A 15,538-nucleotide genomic window follows, 5' to 3' on the forward strand; every position below is an offset into this window, starting at 1 on the left:
CTAGAATAGTTGTGTTTTACATCATGATAGCTAGCTCAAGCTAGCTAAGTCCAAGGAAAATTCTAGGGCAGAGGTGCTCAAACTGTAGTCTGTGAGCTCCATTCAGGTGGTCCGCGGATCGTTCCCTCTCAGCTGCGCGCCTGGGCGGCCGAACAGAACAGAATGAAGGGCCACCCACCTAATTAGTGGACAGGCGTGGCTCCACAAATTAGGTGCCTGGACCCTGGAGAAGACGCACATGTAAGACGAGGTGGTGGCCTTGGGGAGAATGGGGGGTAAGTGGGAGGGGGCAGTGGGGTGAGAAAAGAGGATGGGGGGAATTTGGGACGTGCAGGGCTGCCGCAGCCAGAGAAAGGCGACTTTCCCCAGCTCCAGGGCTGCGGCTGATGGGGAGAGACCCTCCTCCTTCCCAGCCCCAGCTCAGGGGCTGCCGTGGCAGGGAAGAGATCCCCTTCCTTCCCAGCCCCAGCTCGGGGGCTGCCGCAGCGGGGGAGAGAGGGCACATCCATTGCATTAGAAAAGTAAGACTACTGATACTAAAATATGAGTTGTGTGCTTTTATTTGTAGAACAAAAAAGCATTAATTATTATTGGTTTTTTTTATGTAGCACTTTTATCCAAAGCGCTTTCCAATAGTTAGCCAACGGTAAAAACAACATTTGGAAAGATCATTAAGTGGTCCGTTGAGACCCTCAGCAATTTTCAAGTGGTCCGCGAAAAAAAAGTTTTGAGAACCACTGGCCTAGGGGACATGAGGCCCAGGTAGATTTAGCTAGTTGAGGTCACCCCTCTCTCTCCCATCGGGGGCTGATGGACACCTCTGGCAGATGGAACATGCACACACTTCCAAGACTCAAAGGACAATGGAATTGATAGACAGGACCACAGGATTCACCCAGAAAAGGGCAAACTGCAAAAGCAGGCAACTTGCCTAGGGGAGCTGAGAGAACACGGTGAAGCAAAGGGGCCAAACTAGCTTAAAGGTCAATATGTGGGAATTAACAAAAGTCTTAGAGGACAAAAGAAAAAAACTCTTTTGCCAGCCCTAGACAGGGTTTTCGCAATGTTTATCTCCTTTGCAGATTCTCTGATGATAAACAAGGGCTGAGCTCTGATGGAATGTTTTCCCTCTCTCGGCGCATATAGACTCATAGACTTTAAGGTCAGAAGGGACCATTATGATCATCTAGTCTGACCTCCCGCATGATGTGGGCCACAAAAGCTGACCCACCCACTCCTGGAATAATTCTCTCCCTTGACTCAGCTGTTGAAGTCCCCAAATCATGATTTAAAGACTACAAGTCGCAGAGAATCCTCCAGCAAGCGACCCCTGCTCCATGCTGCGGAGGAAGGCGAAAAACCTCCAGGGCCTCTGCCAATCTACCCTGGAGGAAAATTCCTTCCCGACCCCAAATATGGTGATCAGCTGAACCCCGAGCATGCGGGCAAGATTCTCCAGCCAGACCCTCGGGAAAAAGTTCTCAGTAGTAACTTTTAATATCCCATCATTGACCATTGTTACTAATTATCAGCAATGGCACGTTATTGACCTATTGACTAAAATCACGTTATCCCATCAAACCATCCCCTCCATAAACTTATCAAGCTTAATCTTAAAGCCAGAGAGGTCTTTTGCCCCCACTGTTTCCCTCGGAAGGCTGTTCCAGAACTTCACCCCTCTGATGGTTAGAAACCGTCGTCTAATTTCAAGCCTAAACTTCCCGACGGCCAGTTTATATCCATTCGTTCTCGTGTCCACATTAGTACTGAGCTGAAATAATTCCTCTCTCTCTCTAGTATTTATCCCTCTGATATATTTAAAGAGAGCAATCATATCCCCCCTCAGCCTTCTTTTGGTTAAGGTAAACAAACCGAGCTCCTCGAGTCTCCTTTCATACGACAGGTTTTCCATTCCTCGGATCATCCTAGTGGCCCTTCTCTGTACCCGTTCCAGTTTGAATTCATCCTTTTTAAACATGGGAGACCAGAACTGTACACAGTACTCCAAATGAGGTCTCACCAGTGCCTTGTATAACGGAACCGGCACCTCCTTATCCCTACTAGAAATACCTCGCCTAATGCATCCCAAGACCGCATTAGTTTTTTTCACGGCCACGTCACATTGCTGACTCATAGTCATCCTGCGATCAACCAGGACTCCGAGGTCCTTCTCCTCTTCCGTTACTTCCAACCGATGCGTCCCCAGCTTATAACTAAAATTCTTGTTAGTCATCCCTAAATGCATAACCTTACACTTCTCACTATTAAATTTCATCCTATTACTATTACTCCAGTTTACAAGGTCATCCAAATCTCCCTGCAGGATATCCCGATCCTTCTCCGAATTGGCAATACCTCCCAACTTTGTGTCATCCGCACACTGTATCAGCACACTCCTACATTCGGTTCCAAGGTCAGTAATAAATAGATTAAATAAAATCGGACCCAAAACCAAACCTTGAGGAACTCCACTGGTAACCTCCCTCCAACCTGACAGTTCACCTTTCAGTATGACCCGCTGCAGTCTCCCCTTTAACCAGTTCTTTATCCACCTCTGGATTTTCATATCGATCCCCATCTTTTCCAATTTAACCAATAATTCCTCATGCGGTACCGTATCAAATGCTTTGCTGAAATCGAGGTATATTAGATCCACCGCATTTCCTTTATCTAAAAAATCTGTTACTTTCTCAAAGAAGGAGATCAGGTTGGTTTGGCACGATCTACCTTTCATAAAACTGTGTTGTAATTTGTCCCAATTGTCATTGACCTCAAGGTCCTTAACTTCTTTCTCCTTCAAAATTTTTTCCAAGACCTTGCATATTACAGACGTTAAACTAACAGGCCTGTAGTTACCTGGGTCACTTTTTTTCCCCTTCTTGAAAATAGGAACCACATTAGCTATTCTCCAGTCAAATGGTACCACCCCCGAGTTTACCGATTCATTAAAAATTATCGCTAACGGGCTTGCAATTTCTCGCGCCAGTTCCTTTAATATTCTCGGATGAAGATCATCCGGTCCGCCCGATTTAGTCCCATTAAGCTGTTCGAGTTTGGCTTCTACCTCGGATACGGTAATGTCAACCCCCCTCCTTTATTCCCATCCATCACGCTGCCACTATTCCTAAGCCCTTCATTATAAAGCAGCGCACAAGCGACCAGGGAGCTTTGCGAACAGGGGCTGCTAACAGGGAGTTTCGCAAGGGAGTTCTCCAGGTGAAGGAGGAGCAATACAGCACCCTTTTGGGGTAAGTGACTGTCTGTAGTGTGTGTTTGTTTGTGTTTGAGGGTTACTTGCTGTGAGCTGAGCTTGTGTTTGTCAGTCTGTTTGTTTGTTTTGGTTGTTTGAAGGACCGTGTGCTGTGGCTGGCAGTTGGAAGGTTTGAAAGCTAGAAGTCTCTGGTAAGTGGCTGAGCCTTTATCAGTGGGCGGGGCATTCATACAGGCCAGGGCTTTATAAAGCAGCGCACAAGCGACCAGGGAGCTTTGCAAACAGGGGCTGCTAACAGGGAGTTTCGCAAAGGAGTTTGGAAGGGGAGCAGGAAGGGGGCGAGGGTCCCTTGCCGGTTCCATCTGTTTTCCCTTGATTCCCCTTAATACCTATAAAGCAACTACATTCATAACTTTTCGCTTAAACAACCCTTTCAGCTGACAGGGGGCTGCAGACGGGAGTTTGACAGAGGGAGCCTTACGATGGTTAGGAAGACCCGCAACACCTGTGCCAGCACTGCTACTGTCTCCTCCACCTGTGCCTGTAGCCAGACAGAGTGCCTAAGCATGGATGCCTCTACCCAGATCCTGGTGTGGTTTTGCAAAGACTGTAACTTGCAATTTCCACTTACTGATATCCAGGCTGGGGGGACCATCCAATGTGAGAGGTGCCTGCTGGTGGAATCTCTCAGGCAGCAGGTGGGAGAGCTACAGGAGGAGGTGGCTAGGTTGAGGAGCATCCGTATCCATGAGCAATTCCTCGACAGTGTCCATGTGGAGACAGCTGAGGTAGCTGTCCCAGTACGCAGGACTGCTGATACACCACTGGTGGAGGAGGAGATGGCTCAGGGTGGACACTGGCAGCTGGTTACTTCTGGCAGCAGGCAGTGCTCCACCCTTGCTCCGAACCCTCCTGCCGTGGTTATAGGTAACCGTTATGCTGTTCTTGACACAGGAAAGAAGGAATCACTCCCTACAGTAAAGGAGGAGAAGCCTCGTACCCCTAAGGCTGGAAAGTCTGCTGCCACCACTGCGAATAGGAAACGTAGGGTAGTGGTGGTCGGAGACTCTCTGCTGAGGGGGACGGAGGCGCCCATCTGTCGCCCTGACATCTCATCTCGGGAGGTATGCTGCCTGCCGGGGGCCCGTATCCGAGACATTACGGAGGCATTGTCGAGGATTATCCAGCCCTCTGACTACTACCCCATGCTACTCATCCATGTGGGCACAAATGATACTGCGCGGTGTGACATTGAGCGGATCAAGAGTGACTACAGGGCTCTGGGAGTACGGGTGAAGGAGTTTGGAGCGCAGGTGGTATTCTCTTCAATTCTTCCTGTCAAAGGTAGGGGCCCAGGCAGAGACAGATGCATCATGGAGGTGAATGCCTGGCTGCGAAGATGGTGTCGCCAGGAGGGCTTTGGCTTCCTAGACCACGGGATGCTATTCGAGGAAGGACTGCTAGGCAGAGATGGCGTTCACCTTTCGAGGAGAGGAAAGACCCTATTCGGACACAGACTGGCTAACCTAGTGAGGAGGGCTTTAAACTAGGTTCGACGGGGACAGGTGAGCAAAGCCCACAGGTAAGTGGGGAACATGGAGACCGGGGAGATGGGTCGGAAACGAGAGGGAGTGTGGGCTATATTGGCAGAGAGAAAGGAGAGTCAGGACAAAACTGGGAGGAAAGATCAAACCAGTATCTTAGATGCCTATATACAAATGCGAGAAGTATGCGGAATAAGCAGGAAGAACTGGAAGTGCTAATAAATAAATACAACTATGACATTGTTGGCATCACTGAAACTTGGTGGGATAATACACATGATTGGAATGTTGGTGTGGATGGGTACAGCTTGCTCAGGAAGGATAGACAGGGGAAAAAGGGAGGAGGTGTTGCCTTATATATTAAAAATGTACACACTTGGACTCAGGTAGAGATGGACATAGGAGACGGAAGTGTTGAGAGTCTCTGGGTTAGGCTTAAAGGGGCAAAAAACAAGGGAGATGTCATGCTAGGAGTCTACTACAGGCCACCTAACCAGGTGGAAGAGGTGGATGAGGCTTTTTTCAAGCAACTAACAAAATCATCCAAAGCCCAAGATTTGGTGGTGATGGGGGACTTCAACTATCCGGATATATGTTGGGAAAATAACACAACCGGGCACAGACTATCCAACAAATTCTTGGACTGCATTGGAGACAACTTTTTATTTCAGAAGGTTGAAAAAGCTACTAGGGGGGAAGCTGTTCTAGACTTGATTTTAACAAATAGGGAGGAACTCGTTGAGAATGTGAAAGTAGAAGGCAGCCTGGGTGAAAGTGATCATGAAATCATAGAGTTTGCAATTCTAAGGAAGGGTAGAAGGGAGAACAGCAAAATAGAGACAATGGATTTCAGGAAGGCAGATTTTGGGAAGCTCAGAGAGCTGATGCGTAAGGTCCCATGGGAATCAAGACTGAGGGGAAAAACAACTGAGGAGAGTTGGCAGTTTTTCAAAGGGACGCTATTAAGGGCCCAAAAGCAAGCTATTCCGCTGGTTAGGAAAGATAGAAAATGTGGCAAAAGACCACCTTGGCTTAACCACGAGATCTTGCACGATCTAAAAAATAAAAAGGAGTCATATAAAAAATGGAAACTAGGACAGATTACAAAGGATGAATATAGGCAAACAACACAGGAATGCAGGGGCAAGATTAGAAAGGCAAAGGCACAAAATGAGCTCAAACTAGCTACGGGAATAAAAGGAAACAAGAAGACTTTTTATCAATACATTAGAAGCAAGAGGAAGACCAAAGACAGGGTAGGCCCACTGCTTAGTGAAGGGGGAGAAACAGTAACAGGAAACTTGGAAATGGCAGAGATGCTTAATGACTTCTTTGTTTCGGTCTTCACCGAGAAGTCTGAAGGAATGCCTAACATAGTGAATGCTAATGGGAAGGGGGTAGGTTTAGCGGATAAAATAAAAAAAGAACAAGTTAAAAATCACTTAGAAAAGTTAGATGCCTGCAAGTCACCCGGGCCTGATGAAATGCATCCTAGAATACTCAAGGAGCTAATAGAGGAGGTATCTGAGCCTCTAGCTATTATCTTTGGAAAGTCATGGGAGACAGGAGAGATTCCAGAAGACTGGAAAAGGGCAAATATAGTGCCCATCTATAAAAAGGGAAATAAAAACAACCCAGGTAACTACAGACCAGTTAGTTTAACTTCTGTGCCAGGGAAGATAATGGAGCAAGTAATTAAGGAAATCATCTGCAAACACTTGGAAGGTGGTAAGGTGATAGGGAACAGCCAGCATGGATTTGTGAAGAACAAATCATGTCAAACCAATCTGATAGCTTTCTTTGATAGGATAACGAGCCTTGTGGATAAGGGTGAAGCGGTGGATGTGGTATACCTAGACTTTAGTAAGGCATTTGATACGGTCTCGCATGATATTCTTATCGATAAACTAGGCAAATACAAATTAGATGGGGCTACTATAAGGTGGGTGCATAACTGGCTGGATAACCGTACTCAGAGAGTTGTTATTAATGGTTCCCAATCCTGCTGGAAAGGCGTAACGAGTGGGGTTCCGCAGGGGTCTGTTTTGGGACCGGCTCTGTTCAATATCTTCATCAACGACTTAGATATTGGCATAGAAAGTACGCTTATTAAGTTTGCGGATGATACCAAACTGGGAGGGATTGCAACTACTTTGGAGGACAGGGTCATAATTCAAAATGATCTGGACAAATTGGAGAAATGGGCTGAGGTAAACAGGATGAAGTTTAACAAAGACAAATGCAAAGTGCTCCACTTAGGAAGGAAAAATCAATTTCACACATACAGAATGGGAAAAGACTGTCTAGGAAGGAGTACGGCAGAAAGGGATCTAGGGGTTATAGTGGACCACAAGCTAAATATGAGTCAACAGTGTGATGCTGTTGCAAAAAAAGCAAACATGATTCTGGGATGCATTAACAGGTGTGTTGTGAGCAAGACACGAGAAGTCCTTCTTCCGCTCTACTCTGCTCTGGTTGGGCCTCAGCTGGAGTATTGTGTCCAGTTCTGGGCGCCGCATTTTAAAAAAGATGTGGAGAAATTGGAAAGGGTCCAAAGAAGAGCAACAAGAATGATTAAAGGTCTTGAGAACATGACCTATGAAGGAAGGCTGAAAGAACTGGGTTTGTTTAGTTTGGAAAAGAGAAGACTGAGAGGGGACATGATAGCAGTTTTCAGGTATCAAATAGGGTGTCATAAGGAGGAGGGAGAGAACTTGTTCACCTTAGCCTCTAAGGATAGAACCAGAAACAATGGGTTTAAACTGCAGCAAGGGAGGTCTAGGTTGGACATTAGGAAAAAGTTCCTAACTGTCAGGGTGGTTAAACACTGGAACAAATTGCCTAGGGAGGTTGTGGAATCTCCGTCTCTGGAGATATTTAAGAGTAGGTTAGATAAATGTCTATCAGGGATGGTCTAGACAGTATTTGGTCCTGCCATGCGGGCAGGGGACTGGACTCGATGACCTCTCGAGGTCCCTTCCAGTCCTATAATCTATGAATCTATGAATTAGCCTCATTAAGGACCGATGCAAAATATTCATTTAGACATTGTGCCATGCCTGGATTATCCTTAATCTCCACTCCATCTACAGTCTTAAGCGGTCCCACTTCTTCTTTCTTTGTTTTCTTCCTATTTATATGGCTATAAAACCTCTTACTATTGGTTTTAATTCCCCTCACAAGGTCCAACTCTACACGGCCTTTGGCCTTTCTCACTCCATCTCTACATGCTCTGACCTCAATAAGGTAGGTTTCTTTGCTGATCCCTTCCATCTTCCACTCCCTGTACGCTTCCTGTTTTTTCTTAATGACCCCTCTGAGACGCTCGCTCATCCAGCTCGGTCTAAATCTCCTGTCTATGAACCGTTTTCCCTTTCTTGGGATACACGCCTCTGACAGCTCCTGCAACTTCAACTTGAAATAATCCCAGGCGCCTTCCACCTTTAGATCCATAAATATGTTAGTCCAATCCACTTCCCTAACTAGTCGCCTTAATTTATTAAAGTTAGCCCTTTTGAAATCGTAAACCTTAGACGCCGATTTAATTTATATAGGGACCCTCGCCTGTATAGATCCTCTGATGTCTAATCAGGTTCGACCGCCATGGGAAGGTTTTCCCGCACTGAATGCATTCGTAGGGTCTCTCTCCTGTATGGATTCGCTGGTGCATAATAAGGTTGGAGCTCCAAGTGAAGTTTTTCCTGCACTCCTGGCACTCGTAGGGCGTCTCCCCTGTGTGGGTTCTCCGATGCGTAACAAGGGCTGAACTGTCGCTGAAGCTTTTCCCGCACTCGTAGCATTCGTAGGGTCGCTCCCCAGTGTGGATTCTCTGATGCGTAACAAGGTATGAGTTCCAAACAAAGGTTTTCCCACACTCACCGCATTCGTAGGGTCTCTCCCCTGTGTGAATTTCTCTGATGCTTAATAAGGCCAGAGCGGCAACTGAAGTTTTTCCCATACTCAGTGCATGTGTTGTTTCTCTTTCCTGTGGGGCTGTGGTTTCCTTGAGGTCGTTGTGAATTCCCTGACAATTAATGGATGTATCCACTTTTTCCTCTGGCTGGTTTCCCTCCAGCCTCTCTGGCCTGCGCTGACTCTCACTGGCTTTTCCCTGCTCATGGCTTCTGAACGGGTTCCCTCTGGGTCTTTGCAATAATCCCCCATGTGCTTCCACTTGCTCAGCATCTTCCTGCTGAGGATTCTGCTCCTTGTTCTCACTCACCATCCCAGCACCTGCTGGGATAGAGGGAGAAGCCTCAGAAACAGGGATGGGAAAGGGGAGAGCAAACCAAAATAAATACCAGAAAGACGGGGAAAATAAATCAGGGACTGAATTCCCCCATAGGGGAGAGTAGAGGGGGATCAATTCTCCCTTCACATCCCATCCAAACACTTGGGGGAAGGGAGATCAGGGACGGATCTATTGCCAGGTGTCAGTCAGGGTGGGCAGGAAGCTATGAGCGATAGCTGCCCTGAAGATATGACACCTGCTGAGGACAATTCTGAACCCAGAGAATGCACAACGTCTGTGTAGGGAATCCCAGCTGTTTCCTTCAGGCACTGACTGTGTTGGTTTAATGATCCCTCACCTGCGCAGGCACCTCTCGGGATCTCTCTTTCCTCTAAACCCTGGAGATGCAGGACCCATGGCTCCTCCCCTCGTTCCAGCTGGGAGATCAGGTCCGGTTTGGAAACTGAAAACCCTGCTGAGGGGAAAGAAAACAAAGCAGACCAGGTGAATTCATAGGCCATTTGTTATAAAAACCATTCTATTACTTTAACCCCAGCCCATTTTAAAGCAATACAATACCACAGCCAGCTCCCCAGGTACTCAAAAGTGCAGGACAATCTGCATACGAGGCATTTAACGATCCCCATCTCTGCTGGGAACACACCCAGCCAGACACTCCTCAGCAAAGGGGCTCTTAAAATACAGAGACAGAAACTCCGTGTCCCAGAAACTAAAGACTCCAGCCAGAGGGGAAGTGACCGTGGGCCTGCTTCTAATGATAGAGAGAAACAAAGATAATGAGAGTGATAGGGAAACAGGAGTGACGGAAGGTCCCTAAAAGTGAGGTGGCCACGGACGCCTGAACCGTGGCCCCGCCCTCGTGCTATCCCTTCTCCCTGACCCACGCCCTACCCCTTCCCCCCCTTGTGGCCAGTACAAAGTTTGTTAAAGTGAAGGGGCCATTGCCCCTCCCTGTTCTGTCGCCCCCATAGGGAAGGTGAAGCTAGTGAGCGTGAGTTCAGGAATGGGAGGGAGCAGGGTTGGCACTGAATGCAGAATCTCAGAGGTCTTAGATGTCAGGGAAGCGCATTTTGAGGAATTAGGGAAATTAGCAAGTCAGGTGTGACAGGAGGGGGTATGAAAATCCCCCAGAGCATGGAGATGGCTGGGGAATTAGATGCTCTATTCCAGGAGTAACAGACTACATTTCTCTGGAAAAGGAGAATGTGAAAAAATCAGGATCAGGCCACGTGACCTTGGCAGGGACGGACTTCAAGACCTGAGAAGCCTGCATAGAAATGAGACAGTGGGGAGGAAAGAGATGGGGGGGGGGCACGGTTAGGCATTGAGCAGTGGAGAAGAGAGGAGTGGTCTAAATTAGCTATTACCACTGAAGAAAGAGATCTTGGAGTCATTGTGGATAGTTCTCTGAAAATATTCACTCAGTGTGCAGCACCGTCAAAAAAGCGAACAGAATGTTCGGCATCATTAAGACAGGGATAGATAATAAGACAGAAAATATCATATTGCCTCTAGATAAATCCATGGTACGTCCACATCTTGAATACTGCGAACAGGTGTGGTCACCCATCTCAAAAAAGATATACTGGAATTGGAAAAGGTACAGAAAAGGGCAACAAAAATGATGAGGGGTATGGAACGGCTTCGTTATAAGGCGAGATTAATAACGCTGATACTTTTCAGCTTGGAAAAGAGACGACTAAGGGGGGATAAGCTAGAGGTCTATAAAATCATGACTGGTATAGAGAAAGTAGATAAGGAAGTGTTATTTACTCTTCATAACACAAGACCTAGGGGTCACCAAATGAAATTAATAGGCAGCAGGTTTAAAACAAACAAAAGGACGTATTTCTTCACACAACAAACAGCCCACCTGTGGAAATCTTTGCCAGAGGATGTTGCGAAGGCCAAAACTATAACAGGGTTCAAAAAAGAACTAGATAAGTTCATGGAGGATAGGTCCATCAATGGCTATTAGCCAGGATGGGCAGGGACGGTGTCCCTAGCCTCTGTTTGCCACAAGCTGGGAGTGGGCAGCAGGGGATGGATCACTTGGCGATTGCCTGTTCTGTTCATTCCCTCTGAGGCACCTGGCATTGACCACTGTGGAAGACAGGATACCGGGCTAGGTGGACCTTTGGGCTGACCCAGTATGGCCGTTCTTATAAGTGAAAATAATATTTGTAAAGAGTACATAAAATAAAGGGAAACTGGACTAATACAAAGGGAACGCAGGGTCTAAATCAATAGGGCCAAGTTAATGCACTGAGATCCCCTGCAGCTCCAGATCCCCCCAACCTCTCCTCCCCTACCTACCACTTCCCAGCTGTCCCTTGGTCCTATTTTTCAACCCCCTTTCTGACAGGATTGGAGCTGCTCTCTCATATTGATGGAGACTATACGTTGACCTGGTGATTGGGATGTTTCCTGTCTTAGTTTAGTTTAATTGGGGGCCTGTAAGGAAAAGGAACAGGAAGGCAAGGAGAAGAGTTGAAGATGAGCCACTCCTTAGTAAACACTTAAGGGCTGTTGAGAGACAACGCCCAAACTATTTGCTTTGAATATTCTCCCTCCTTGTTCCAACCAATTTACAGAACTGGGTGAGATGAGCAGGACCTGGGACCCAGAAGATCAAAGGTCTGGAGCAGTATGAAAAGAGACCCCCTCACAACAGAGGGATGGCTAATCGGGTAATCATGTGGGGCAGTGGCACTCAACCTTTCCAGACAACTGTCCCCTTTTCAGGAGTCTGATTTGTCTTGCGTAGCCCCACTTAAAAAATCACTTGCTTACACAATCAGACATAAAAATACAAAAGTGTCACAGCCACTAGTACTAAAAAATGGCTGGCTTTCTCATTTTACCGTACAATTATAAAACAAATCCATTGGAATACAAATCTTGTACTTACATTTCAGTGTATAGTCTATAGAGCAGTATAAACAAGTCATTATCTATATGCAATTTAAGTTTGCACTGACTTCACTAGTGCTTTGTATGTAGCCTGTTGTAAAATTAGGCAAATCTCTAGGTGAGTTGATGGACCCCCTGGTAGAGCTCGGCGTACTCCCAGGGGTACTTGTGTCCCCAGTTGAGAACCACTGAGCTAGTCTAGTTCCCTGCGGCAGGGGAAGGGTGTTGCGTGGAGGAGAGTCTGGACATGGGTTTTAGCAGTGTGGATGGGCAGAAAAGACGCTAGCTCAGGCCATATCTTGGGGATGTTACACAGAACGAAAATGCAAGAGTTTCCCCTGTAGCCTGGGTGCGAGGCCCTAGCTGGAGGTCCGTGTCGGAGATGTGTGACAGGCAGGGTGGGGGGGGGGGGGGCTGTCCGCAATGAGAGAAAAGAGGCGGGGGGTGGCTTGGGGGACACATTGAGAGCTCTGCGTTTACCATTTCAGCTGTTGCGCTTGAGCTAGTGACTCGCCATTCAGCAGGAGATGAGGTTTTAGTTGGGACAGAAGGAGGCGGATCTGGAGCAGCATAGAGAAGGTGGCTGAATACGGTGTGTGTGGATGAGATTACCCAGATGTAAGGTGCAGAGGAAGAAGAAACGGGGGACCAAGGACACAGCCCTGTGGAACCCCCATGGAGAGTTGGGATGGGTGTGAGGAGGATCCTCCGGAGGACACACTGAAGGAGTGATTACAGAGGTAGGAAGGGAGCCAGGAAGAGGACAAGGGAAGACAAGGTATCAAGAAAGAGAGCAGGATCAGCGGTGGCAAAGGCAGCTGACCAGGTCAAGGAGGATGAGGACGGAGTTAGGGGTGTAAACGTTTAACCGGTTAACCAAGAAGCTTGCTGCTTATCAGTTCCAGTTAACGATTAAACTCCGCTCCCCCCCCACACACACACGTGCCCGGGTCCCGGCTGCTCCCCCTGCGCACCAGGGTCCTGGCTGCTCTCCCCGCATGCCCGGGGTCCCGGCTGTCGGCCCTGCGCATGGGGCTCTGCTGCCACCCCCAGATGCCGGCAGCAGCAGAGCCCCAGGTGCGGAGTTAGGGGGCAGCCGGGACCCTGAGTGTATGGGGCGGAGGGGGTCCCCCATGTGAAGCATGGGGGGGCTGCAGCGTCCCCGCACCTCTAATTCCCCTTTAACCGTTTAACCAATTGAATTACAATAGGTTAAACGGTTACTTTTTTTACCCGCTGTTTAGATCCCTAGGTGGAGTAGTGTTGATGAGCTTTGCCTAGGGAGAGGGCATCAGAGACCGTGGCACTCCACTGAGACTGTTTTTGCCCCAAATCTCTGCCTCTCTGAAACCTTCCCTTTCCCCTCCCTCTAGACCCACCCCGCTTCTTAAAGCAACCCCTTCCCTCCCCCTCCTGTTATTCCCAGTGTTCCCCACTCCCATGTTACCTAAATCTCCCACCCAATCCTTCCCCACCACAGCACCTCCTTTTCCTCCAATTCCCCCAGCCCACCCCAATATGCTACCAATTCTCAGAAGCTCCTGTCCCTGACCTCCTCTCTCGCACCTTTTCCTTCCACTGTATCCAGCCCTCTCTGATTCCCTCTAATCCTTCACAGACCTCTTCACTCGTCTCAGCCCCCCTTGCTTTGTGGCACCCCACAATCACCAGCTCATCTGCTCCCCTCCCACTGCTCCCCGCTCTCCCTTCTCCCAAGCACTTATGAATAGGAGGAACCTCAAACTGTCTTCTGTCAACACGTGGACACATCTGACTGTCACACCCTCCAGGCCTTTGGGAAGTTATTCTATAGTAGAACACCAGGTCTGGTATAGTTAAGGTTTGGCATTATTTTTTCTTTAAAGATTAACTATTGTAACTGCTCTAAAATCCACAGGTTTACTCAAATTGTATTAAGTATCAGAGGGGTAGCCATGTTAGTCTGAATCTGTAAAAAGCAACAGAGGGTCCTGTGGCACCTTTAAGACTAACAGAAGTATTGGAGCATAAGCTTTCGTGGGTAAATGCCCACTTCATCAGACACAAGTAAAGTCTGATGAAGTGGGCATTCACCCACGAAAGCTTATGCTCCAATACTTCTGTTAGTCTTAAAGGTGCCACAGGACCCTCAAATTGTATTGTAATTTGCTGTTCTTTATGGGGGTGCTGGGCAAGATCAGAGGTCCAAATTTGGGGTGATTCGATCATGAGGTACATGAGATACAGACCTGCCCCCCTAAAAAACAGCTGTATACAAGAATCACCTTGTTCTTATTTTTTGTGTGCACACCTGGGGTTCAAACTATGGTTTTAATTGTCCCCTGACTGATCTCAGTCACTTGGCATTTCTCATCTACAAGGCACCCACAGCCCCTTTGTGGAAGCAATATTGAAAAAAAAGTTAATAACTGTAGAGTCTGGAATTCCAGTTCAGCACAAGCCGAACAGACGAGTCAAAGACATTGAAATTCACATGTGCCACAAAACCGAGACCCTGTTAAGAGCCAGTAGAGTTCCAGGACTCAGCTGTCACAGTGATTGCTTGGCTCCAGCACTTAATTTGTGCCAGGGCTGAGTCCCTGCACCACTAGGCAGTTCATAGCCCCGGCACCTCTGCACTTGCCACATCAGTTATGAAAGTAAAAAAATTACTTGAGTCCCAGCGCCTGATGACTTGAGCCCTGGCACCTCTTTCATAACAAATTAAGCACTGGTTGGCTCCAGGGGATATGCTGTGGTCACTGAACCTGAACTACACACTATGCATTTGAGTTTGAGCCCTCCCATGGGTAGCTTTCAGCTCATGCATGTTGTATATTTCTCCTGTTTTCTGCAGGAGTTTCCTTGGGCAGTTTTGCTCTGATACCAACATTTCTGGGTTAAGAACAACATTTTAAAGTGCTCTCAAGTCCAAAGGCAGACTCTGGTTTGGTATCTGCTGAAAAGATTTGCCAACATGGCGATGTCCGGTTAGGGGTGTAAAAATCACATCCTAACCGACATAGCTAAGCCAGCCAAATCTGTAGGGTAGATACAGTTCTAATGACAAAAAGTCCATAAAAAGAGGAAATTAAATGCCCATAAACTACCTTAATTCAGAATTAAGCTTGCCCAGTGTTCCAGCGTCCCTTCACAGAATATGAATTTAAACCTCTGAAAACTAGGAAATGAAGACTTAAAATATATGCCACCCCTGAAATGTCACCTTAACTCTGCCCTCCACCCTTTAACCCTGGACCTGGCACTAGCCACTGGGAATCCCATGCACTGCTACAGGCTGGGGACAGACAGGCTAAGTGGCAGTTCTGCAGAAAAGGACCTGGGGATTATAGTGGATGAGAAGCTGGATATGAGTCAACAGTGTGCCCTTGTTGCCAAGAAGACTAATGGCTTATTGGGCTGCATTAGTAGGAGTGTTGCCAGCAGATCGAGGGAAGTGATTATTCCCCTCTATACGGCACTGGTGAGACCACACCTGGAGTATTGCATCCAGTTTTGGGCCCCCCACTACAGAGGGATGTGGACAAACTGGAGAGAGTCCAGCGGAGGACAACAAAAATGATCAGGGGGCTGGGGCACATGACTTACGAGGAGATGCTGAGGGAACTGGGATGCGTG

General features: G+C 47.6%; 1 protein-coding gene across 2 annotated transcripts in view; it reads left to right on the forward strand.

The window, feature by feature from the left end:
- Window positions 1-15,538, forward strand: part of LOC128823069 (uncharacterized) — a 28,020-nt gene that overhangs the window by 1,773 nt on the left and 10,709 nt on the right. The window contains exon 1 of one of the 2 annotated variants that reach the window (XM_054005146.1): window positions 3,562-4,793. The exons of the other annotated variant lie outside the window; for it this stretch is intronic. Within the exon in view, the coding sequence (XP_053861121.1) occupies window positions 3,694-4,761 (1,068 nt within the window). The 5' untranslated portion in view covers window positions 3,562-3,693 and the 3' untranslated portion in view covers window positions 4,762-4,793. Of the gene's footprint in view, window positions 1-3,561; window positions 4,794-15,538 lie in introns of those variants that run through there. 2 annotated transcript variants of the gene reach the window in all.

The sequence above is a fragment of the Malaclemys terrapin genome, chromosome 15, assembly GCF_027887155.1.
Source record: "Malaclemys terrapin pileata isolate rMalTer1 chromosome 15, rMalTer1.hap1, whole genome shotgun sequence".
NCBI lineage: Eukaryota > Metazoa > Chordata > Testudines > Emydidae > Malaclemys > Malaclemys terrapin.